At 42.4% G+C, this 10,761-nt stretch overlaps 1 protein-coding gene across 3 annotated transcripts; it reads left to right on the plus strand.

The window, feature by feature from the left end:
• Window positions 1-819: 819 nt before the first annotated feature.
• LOC106575835 (cyclic AMP-responsive element-binding protein 1) lies at window positions 820-10,752 on the plus strand. 3 transcript variants are annotated; one of them, XM_014152526.2, is made up of 8 exons: window positions 820-1,050; window positions 2,706-2,831; window positions 3,648-3,794; window positions 7,005-7,108; window positions 7,362-7,507; window positions 7,976-8,158; window positions 8,357-8,513; window positions 8,779-10,752. In XM_014152526.2, exons 2-8 carry the CDS (start codon window positions 2,745-2,747, stop codon window positions 8,921-8,923), a joined length of 969 nt encoding a protein of 322 aa, XP_014008001.1. In that variant the 5' UTR covers window positions 820-1,050; window positions 2,706-2,744; the 3' UTR covers window positions 8,924-10,752. The 3 variants fall into 3 exon arrangements, with proteins under 3 accessions (XP_014008001.1, XP_045555311.1, XP_045555312.1); XM_045699355.1 differs by having other exon boundaries at window positions 890-1,203; XM_045699356.1 differs by having other exon boundaries at window positions 890-1,194.
• Window positions 10,753-10,761: the final 9 nt, after the last annotated feature.

A 10,761-nucleotide genomic window follows, 5' to 3' on the forward strand; every position in this document is an offset into this window, starting at 1 on the left:
AACTCATCTGTAAAAAGCCCTCCAATCTATCTATCCCCATACTGTTATTTATTTTATTTATTTTGCTCCTTTGCACCCCAGTATCTCTACTTGCACATTCATCTTCTGCACATCTATCACTCCAGTGTTTAATTACTATATTGTAATTATTTTGCCACTATGGCCTATTTATTTCCTTACCTCCCTTATCCTACCTCATTTACACACACTGTATATAGACTTTTTCTATTGTATTATTGACTGTATGTTTGTTTATTCCATGTGTAACTCTGTGTTGTTGTTTGTGTCGCACTGCTTTGCTTTATATCGGCCAGGTCCCAGTTGTAAATGAGAACTTGTTCTCAACTAGCCTACCCAGTTAAATAAAGGTGAAATAAAAAATATATATAAAATAAAAAGAAGTGGTAAGTTTTTAGGGAAATCTCACCCCCATCTGGCCTAAGAAGCTGGTTCCCCTTCCTTTGGAATCATATGGCAAAGCACTGTCTTTGGTTCATCATTTCCAACAGCCTCACAAAAATATATCCCTCACAAAAAATCTAAAATATATCTAGCCCATGAGCAAATTGGTTAGGGAACATTTGTAATATACCTCTTGATTTGTCACTGGTGACAAGTATGTACAAAATAGTCTATTTAAGATTTTAGAATCAGTTCTACTGGCAATACAATGCTGTTTTTAGCATACTGCTCATGCTTCCTAATATATAACAAAGATGTTCTAGTTTCTGTTTATAAAACGTCTTTGATTGACAACTGTTCATGTTCTCGGCTGACACAAGTCGCACATGCGCACTTTTATGTAGGCCTACCTTCGTACACTTCCGCCAATGTTCGTACTTGTCGGTATTCTTCGTGTGCATTTCGTCATTTTCCGTTCGAATTCGAGCCCTGTCGATAGAACTGATTTTCGTCGTCTCCCTCGTTCTCCGTGTTGTTGTTCATCTCGGTGACGCGACAGAGGTGTAGCCTGACGCGGTCTCTTACGTGTCGGTCTGAATAAAAGTGGAGCTCGGAGGACCCGGGAGTGACGAAGCGAGTCTGTGTCGGGTAAGCATCCGATGCGGAGAGGGGGATAGAAGAAAGCCTTGGTGTGTTGGAGAAATCGCTCCAAATCTAACAAAGAGATCATGGCGGCGGTGTTGCAGAGCCACACGATGTTGAGTCAGTCTACAAAGCTAGCCAGCCAGCTATGTGAGAATGGTACTGAAAATTGGGAGTGAGGCTTGAGTCCTCGAGTAAAGATTGCAACCACAGTAATTATAGCATCAGCATGTTGGCTAGCAGACCTAGTTTGGCCATCTAGCTACATAGCCAGCTGGCAGTCACAAAAAACATGTAGGTTCGAATGCCTAACTTGCTAAGCTAACTAGCGGTATAGAATGTTAGCCCAGCCCAAGTATATCTGGCTTAGCTACAGACATTAACCTCCCAAAGAACTAGCTAACGTTAGCTTGCAAGATAGTCAGTCTGCAAACACAGCGTGGTTGTCTTGAATAAGCATACTACATTAGCAAACTTAGATAAAGACATCAATTCAAGTGCCATAGCTAGCCAACGTTAAATTAACCAGATAATTGATTAAGCTAATAAATACTCTTGATTTTTACCGCATGGGACACATTTGTATATTTACGCTAGCAGCTATAGCTAGTTAGCCCTGTTGTCGATATTAGCTAGCTACCACAAATCTTTAATATCGAGCAACAATGTGAACATGGATACATTTCGTACCATTTGGTTGAAAATGTTTTTTTTTTCCTTATCTATTAGTATAGCTAGGCAAGTGTCAGCTAGCTACTGTTATCTTTGTAGCTAACAATGCTATATACTTTTGCTAGCTAACTACTTGGAAAAAGGCGGCAATAACAGGGTATCGTGTTAGGAAATGATGTACTGCATATTATACTGTAAATTGAAAATGCACTTTTAAAACTAGTGTTGTCATAAAATCATTACGTTCATGCAATGTTGGAATTTATTAGATAAACATTTAGCAACACACTCAATGAAGAACACATTTTTACCTTAGGAACGTTACTTATGGTTTGGGATAGTATCTCCCATACTATTCAGATAGTCACACGTAATACTGCATGTCTGGTGTAGCCTACAATCACTTAAACAAACCTGGTCTGGTATGAATAGACAGGGGCACAAAAGCCACGACCTGAAACATCACCTAATCAGTGCATAACATCACTTAATCAGGGCTCTCCAACCCTGTTCCTGGAGAGCTACCATCCTGTAGGGTTTCTCACCAACCTTCATCCTGGAGAGCTATTGTCCTGAAGGTTTTAGCTCCAACTGTAATCTAATGCACCTGATTCTAATAGTTAGCTGGTTGATAAACTGAATCAGGTTAGTTACAACTGGGGTTGGAGCGAAAACCTACAGGATGGTATCTCTCCAGGAACAGGGTTGGAGCGAAAACCTACAGGATGGTATCTCTCCAGGAACAGGGTTGGAGAGAGAACCTACAGGATGGTATCTCTCCAGGAACAGGGTTGGAGAGAGGACCTATAGGATGGTATCTCTCCAGGAACAGGGTTGGAGCGAAAACCTACAGGATGGTATCTCTCCAAGAACAGGGTTGGCGTGAACCTACACAACTTTATCTCTCCAGAAACAGGGTTGGAGAGCCCTGAATTAAATCCACACCCATACCAATATTTTACATTTTGTGTAAAAACATACATTCACAGGCTCTCCAGAGTTCTCCACCCACCAATCCAGCCAACTAAATGACCATGGAAGCGGGAGCCGATACACAGCAGGGTGGTGACACAGCTGTTTCTGAGTCTGAGGCCCAGCAGATCACACTGGCCCAGGTACAGTACCCTCATCAACGTTGCCAGACACTTTGAATCAAATGTAACTTTATTGATCCTCTGGTGGAAATTCTTTACGAGGCCCTACTTTTTGCCTACATGTATGAGTCTGTATGGCTGCATTTACACTGGCAGCCCAATTCTGATGTTTTCCCCACCAATTTGTCTTGACCAATCACGTCATATCTTTTTAGAGCTGATATAATTGGTCAAAAGAAAGCTCAGAATCGGGCTGCCTGTGTAAATGCAGCCTATGCGTGTAGTGGGCCTCCATATGTGGGCTGCGTTCAGCAGGGCACAACATTGTAGAATGTTCAGAAATAAATATGTTATGTGGAAGAGCAGAACTGTTCTCTGACATGAAGAATAATCAATCACTTCTATTCATGGTCTTTGATTGTAACCATTATGTGGATTTTGGGCTCCTGAGTGGCGCAGCGGTCTAAGGCACTGCATCTCAGTGCTTGAGGCGTCGCTACAGACCCTGATTCGATTCCAGGCTGTATCACAACCGGACATGATTGAAAGTCCCATAGGGCGGCGCACAATTGGCCCAGCGTCGTTAGGGTTTGGCTGGGGTAGGCCGTCATTGTAAATAAGAATTTGTTCTTAACTGACTTGCCTAGTTAAATAAAGGTAAAAAAGATGGACCGGTTTCCCAAAAGCATCTTAATGCTAAGTCCATCGTTAGAGCCATAGGATCCTATTGTGCTAAAATGAACTTGGCCTTAATATGCTTTTTGGAAACCGGGCCCTGGAACGTGCATGTATAGCCCACATTCATAAGCCGTTTCTAAATCTGCGTCTCTGCTGCAGGTGTCTATGGCAGCAGGACAGGTTTCCTCCAGCGGCCCCACAGTCACCCTGGTGCAGCTACCCAACGGTCAGACGGTTCAGGTCCACGGGGTCATCCAGGCCGCCCAGCCCTCAGTTATCCAGTCGCCTCAAGTGCAGACTGTTCAGGTGAGCCCCATTCCTCCCTCCATAACAGTAGTCTATTGTGATATACATAGGAAGGTACATGCAATAGGCCTTGGTAGTAGGCAGCAACAGGTATATTTGACCTGCACTGTTGTAGTTTTAAGAATTTCACTGTACCCTGCAATTACATGTGACCCTGTGCATGTGACTAATGAACTGATCTAATCTATAGCAGAGAATCTCTCAGATGGCAGCTATTTGAGGGTTGGTGTGGGTCACATATAACAAATCAATGGAACATTATTGGATGTTGTATAGGTATTACTGCATTTCCAATCAACTGTAGGGTGTCCACGTACTTTGGTGATGAAATGTCACTTCATGTTATATCCCTGTAATTTATTGGGTCAAAATAAAGAAGGCACAGTGATGCCACAAAATGAATTACTGGGAGTTATATATATTAGTGTCTGACTCTCTATTTTCATAGCCTATAGTTTATTCGCCATTAGTCAGCACCTCCACACAAAATATTTTTTCCTGGGTGTGTGCCAGCTATGCTTTTTATTAGACTTATGTTATAAAATCCATTTTTATCAAGACAAGTATGATTCTTCATGTTCTGAATCGTTCAGTTGGGTCTTTCGCTAACATATCATTAACATATTTAAAAAGTTGGATTTCAGAATCTAATATATCTGATAATAAGCACCAAGCTCTGTTCACATAGCGGTGCAAGTTTCCTGTAATGACTTTTGAGAATTTTACATTTTGTGGTCAACGTTGTTTCTGTGGGTCGCAAAAAGCTAAATTAGCATGGCACGAGCTGAAATAAATGTAAAAGGCTTTGGTAAAAAACAAATTGGGGTATATGCTTATTGCTCTGACATTTCAGAGGTACACTTGTTTTTGTGAGATATCTTGGGGAAATTACAGGAATTTTGAATGAATATGAAATAGAGTTCGACCGATTAATCGGAATGGCCGATTAATTAGGGCCCGATTTTCAGGTTTTCATAACAATCGAACATCGGTATTTAGATATATATATATATTTTTTTTTACACCTTTATTTAACTAGGCAAGTCAGTTAAGAACACATTGTTATTTTCAATGACGGCCTGGGAACGGTGGGTTAACTGCCTTGTTCAGGGGCAGAACGACATTTTTATCTTGTCAGCTCGGGGATTCAATCTTGCAACCTTACGGTTAACTAGTCCAACGCTCTAACCACCTGCCTTACATTGCACTCCACGAGGAGCCTGCCTGTTACGCGAATGCAGTAAGAAGCCAAGGTAAGTTGCTAGCTAGCATTAAACTTATCTTATAAAAAACAATCAATCAATCATAATCACTAGTTAACTACACATGGTTGATGATATTACTAGTTTATCTAGCGTGTCCTGCGTTGCATTTAATCGATGCGGTGCGCATTCGCGAAAAAGGACTGTCGTTGCTCCAACGTGTTCCTAACCATAAACATCAATGCCTTTCTTAAAATCAATACACAAGTATATATTTTTAAACCTGCATATTTAGTTAATGTTGCCTGTTAACATGAATTTCTTTTAACTAGGAAAATTGTGTCACTTCTCTTGCAACAGAGTCAGGGTATATGCAGCAGTTTGGGCCGCCTGGCTCGTTGCGAACTGTGTGAAGACTATTTCTTCCTAACAAAAACAGCCAATTTCGCCAAACGGGATGATTTAACAAAAGCGCATTTGCGAAAAAAGCACAATCGTTGCACGACTGTACCTAACCATAAACATCAATGCCTTTCTTAAAATCAATACACAGAAGTATATATAAACCTGCATATTTAGCTAAAAGAAATCCAGGTTAGCAGGCAATATTAACCAGGTGAAATTGTGTCACTTCTCTTGGGTTCATTGCACGCAGAGTCAGGGTATATGCAACAGTTTGGGCCGCCTGGCTCGTTGCGAACTAATTTGCCAGAATTTTACGTAGTTATGACATAACATTGAAGGTTGTGCAATGTAACAGGAATATTTAGACTTATGGATGCCACCCGTTAGATAAAATACGGAACGGTTCCGTATTTCACTGAAAGAATAAAAGTTTGGTTTTCGAGATGATAGTTTCCGGATTCGACCATATTAATGACCTAAGGCTCGTATTTGTGTGTTATTATGTTATAATTAAGTCTATGATTTGATAGAGCAGTCTGACTGAGCGATGGTAGGCACCAGCAGGCTCGTAAGCGTTCATTCAAACAGCACTTTCGTGCGTTTTGCCAGCAGCTCTTCACAATGCTTCAAGCATTGCGCTGTTTATGACTTCAAGCCTATCAGCTCCCGAGATTAGGCTGGTGTAACCGATTTTGAAATGGCTAGCTAGTTAGCGGGGTGCGCGCTAATGGCGTTTCAAACGTCACTCGCTCTGAGACTTGGAGTAGTTGTTCCCCTTGCTCTGCATGGATAACGCTGCTTCGAGGGTGGCTGTTGTCGATGTGTTCCTGGTTCGAGCCCAGGTAGGAGCGAGGAGAGGGACGGAAGCTATACTGTTACACTGGCAATACTAAAGTGCCTATAAGAACATCCAATAGTCAAAGGTATATGAAATACAAATCGTATAGAGAGAAATAGTCCTATAATTCCTATAATAACTACAACCTAAAACTTCTTACCTGGGAATATTGAACACTCATGTTAAAAGGAACCACCAGCTTTCATATCTTCTCATGTTCTGAGCAAGGCACTTGAACGTTAGCTTTCTTACATGGCACATATTGCACTTTTCCAACACCTTGTTTTTGCATTATTTAAACCAAATTGAACATGTTTCATTATTTATTTGAGGCTAAATTGATGTATTATATTAAGTTAAAATAAGTGTTCATTCAGTATTGTTGTAATTGTCATTATTACAAATAAAAATCGGTCGATTAATCGGTATCGACTTTTTTGGCCCTCCAATAATTGGTATCGGCGTCGAAAAAAAATCATAATCAGTCGACCACTAATATGAAAAGTGGATATCCATCTTACCTCTATTGTTTCATGTCCTTTGGATTCTAGAAGAAAGACCAGTTCAACAGGAAAGTGATTTTCCAGATTTTTTGCCGCTTTTTTTCTTCTCTGGCCTCGATTGATTTAGTCACCCTAATTCTGACCATCCTACAAGGGTAAAATATTTTGAATGGATTATGATATTATTTTACCCATTGGTCCAAAAAATGGGTTTTTGATTGGACACCTTATAAACTGAAACTCTTGTGTTTGACCCTGTCAGATTTCGACAGTTGCAGAGGATTCCCAGGACTCCCAGGAGTCGGTGGACAGTGTGACAGACTCTCAGAAGAGGAGGGAGATTCTGTCCAGACGTCCTTCCTACAGGTACCGCTCCTCCACAGGGCCACTGTCACAGCGTCAGGGTGGCAGGAAAAGAATCGCAACATGACTGTCATGTTGACTCAGTGTTGCCAAATTGGGATTCTTTTTGTTATGCAGATTGGGTGTCATTTTGGATCTGATTGGGCTGTGAATGAAATCTGATGACACGTTGTTGGCTGAGAGTCCGAGACATTGATTGGGATTGTGTTTGGTATCCCTTGACATTGATTGGGATTGTGTTTGTTATACCTTGCAGGAAGATCCTGAACGACCTGTCGTCTGACGTGTCTGCGGTCCCGCCAATCGAGGAGGAGAAATCGGAGGACGACTCGACCCCCGCCATCACCACCGTTGCCATGCCCACATCATGCCCCATCTATCAGACGGCCAGCGGCCAGTACAGTACGTAACCCCTCCCTATTCAATCCTCAGTTTTATCGCTCGGGGGGGGGGTCCTGTAGGTACAGATCTAGGATCAGCTTCCCCTCCACCAATCCCCTCTACAGGGGAAAATGCTAAACTGACCCAAGATCAGCATCTAGGGGCAACTTCACCCGTACTCCAGTTTCATCATGGACATATGTGAAGACTGCCTGCTTGTTCTGGTTTGGACAAGCTTAGTTGGCTTACTTACTTTATATTTGATGAGTAGTGTATGGTCAATGACTATAGTGGAAATAGGGTCATGTTCAGTAGGGAGAAATGTTGAATGAAACGAAGGTTCTACCTGAACATGTCCAATAATGACAGATGTTAATTTTCTGTTTCAAAACATTTCGCTATGGTTTGCCTTGCTGAACATGACCGAGCAGACCGTTGCAATGTTCCTAACCTGTCCATCATCCATTAACCCCGCCTCCTCCTCTGCAGTCACCATCACCCAGGGCGGCGCCATCCAACTGGCCAATAACGGTACGGATGGCATGCAGGGGATGCAGACCCTGACCATGACCAACGCGGCGGGCGCCCAGCAGGGCACCACCATCCTGCAGTATGCCCAGACCTCCGATGGACAGCAAATCCTGGTGCCCAGCAACCAAGTGGTAATGCAAGGTGAGAAAGTCTTGGACCATGGGAGGCCCCAGCCTCAATCAAGTTTTAGTTCTTACGGGGTCAGTTGTTCTGCTCGTACATTCTAAACAGAACCGCTTTCCTGCATATGCAGTCACACAACACAAACAACTCCTGTATGTCCACAATTTCTTGACGTAAACACCAACACGTAACGCTACGATCCCTTCTGTTTCCCAGCTGCCTCTGGAGAAGTGCAGACCTACCAGATCCGTACGGCCAACACCAGCAGCATGACTCCTGGGATGGTGATGGCCTCCTCTCCCGCCCTGTCCGGCCAGGAAGGCCCAGAGGTTGTAGTCACCCGTAAGAGGGAGGTCAGACTGATGAAGAACAGGTAGGTGGAGTAGAGGGTATAGATACTGTAGCACTGTTAGCTAGGGTTATGTTGATCACTTTAATGAAGGCTGTTGGGTGGAGTGGTAGACCTATAATGTAGGTGTACATTTAGCATGTTGTTGATATGGAACTCCTATTTCTATACCTACATAATAAAGCTGAGGTAATGCTAAGTGAAAAGATGAGTAACATGATGATCGTGTTAAGATTTGCTTTGCTGAGGCGGACATACAGTACTGACTGTCCATACCTGTGTGTGACAGGGAGGCGGCCCGGGAGTGTCGCCGGAAGAAGAAGGAGTACGTCAAGTGTCTGGAGAACCGTGTGGCCGTTCTGGAGAACCAAAACAAAACCCTCATCGAGGAACTGAAGTCACTTAAAGACTTGTACTGCCACAAATCAGAGTAGTGTCCCCCCCCCACCCCCATGTACAGAGACTCACCACAGAGCCATGCATCTGGCAGCACCCTCCCCCCATTTCTATCTTTTTCTTTTTAAAAAGCTCTACCAGTCTATAGGACCTAGGATAACCTCATGAGTACCCCTAAAAAGGATGGCCTCATAGGTACCCCTTAAAAGGATGACATGAGTACCTTCCATCATGAGTACCCTTAAAAGGATGAGGTGGAGCACACACTGTTTCTCCAATAGAATGGAGCCCCTAGTGGAATCTTACAGTGGTAGGTATCGTGTATATCCACGACACCACTGCTGCTAACTAACCAGTAGTCCCCAGTCTCAAGATGTCAGATACCAGGAGAACACCAGCCGTGGAGGACTAGGACCCCTCTGCCCACCATCAACTACCCTATACAACTATTGAGTTTGGACCGTCACCTGGCAACACACGTTGAAAATGATTTTGGAAAAATTGTCATTTTTTTTTAGTGCTACACTATTCAGTATTTAGGCTGATTGCTTTAACTCTTCTGTTACTTACTAACACTTTATGTGGACTGTAGATCCCAACCACTGTCAGATGAAATGTATTATCCTTGAGCTTGAGTTGGGTTATCATGTATTGAATTTTTCTGCTTGCAAGCCTTTTTGTTATTCAGCATTGCTAAGCCGGGAAAACACATCTGGTGGCTGTTTTGGGGTAGGGGTAAGAGATGGATTGTGGGTGGATTGTCTGCATCAACTAACAGGCATTAAAGGTAACCTCAGCGATATGACGTAGATGCAGAATGTAAACAGCGTAGTGGGTCAATTTCCGCAACAACTAAGCGTTAAAGCGAGAAGCTCAACTTCTCTGCTGTTTTGGTGCCGTGGCTACCACTACAACGTGAAGCGATACTGTGTGAGAGCAAAGTGTTGCATTTCGCTCATCTCAATATCTCCGGTGCTGCTTGGGGCAAAGTCATTTCGCTGAGTACCTTTTAAAGAGTTGTGCTAATGTAAACTGAGCTACCACGCAGCTGACAGGAGGAGTTGTGAAATATGACTGAAGGGTAGACTATGGGTGTTGTATAGTGTGCTTTTAGGCATTCATGTAATGTTTACGATGTCTGAGGCAGTGTGTGTTTGTTTCTCCATGGCCTGAACAGGCATAAGGCATAATCATATTGGAGGATATCCTAACTTCCACTTAACTTAATCATCATGCATTGAAGTCAATGGGATTGTAGAGTGAAAGTTAGGATTAGCCCCACAATCACACTTTTTCATCTGTTGTGCCTCAAACACTTCTGATAGGACAAGGGAAGAAGCATTTTCTATAATGTAGTTAAAAGGGATCGTTTGCTTGGATCTGCAGTGATGACGTAGACCTGGATTTTGGGATCCATCGCTGACATTTAGACTGACAACTCAGTCAACAAACGTGGGATTACACCAGGGGCGCGTTCAGCAGCTCACAATGTGGAACAGATAAATATGTTCCGCTAGAACTGTTTTGTAGAACAGACATGCCTTTCTGACATGTAAAATAAGGATTCATGTCAGCTCTATTCACTATATTTCTATCAGCAATGTTCCATAACATTTGCTTACTGAACCCGGTCTTCTGTTTGATTGGATAACGGAATGCCATATTGTATTATTTTGTTTTTACGTAGCCATCTGTCATAAATAACGTATATGCATCTTATTTTTAAAGCACTTGCCATTTCTGTTCATATTTTGTAAACATTGTATTTCTTAATGTCAGCATTCACTTGTATGAAAAAAGCAAAAACAATTATATTACAGATTCTACTATTTGTTTTTGGCAGCTGTTAATAAATGTGTTTCTGGTATTATTTTTC

The sequence above is a fragment of the Salmo salar genome, chromosome ssa17, assembly GCF_905237065.1.
Source record: "Salmo salar chromosome ssa17, Ssal_v3.1, whole genome shotgun sequence".
Taxonomy (NCBI): domain Eukaryota; kingdom Metazoa; phylum Chordata; class Actinopteri; order Salmoniformes; family Salmonidae; genus Salmo; species Salmo salar.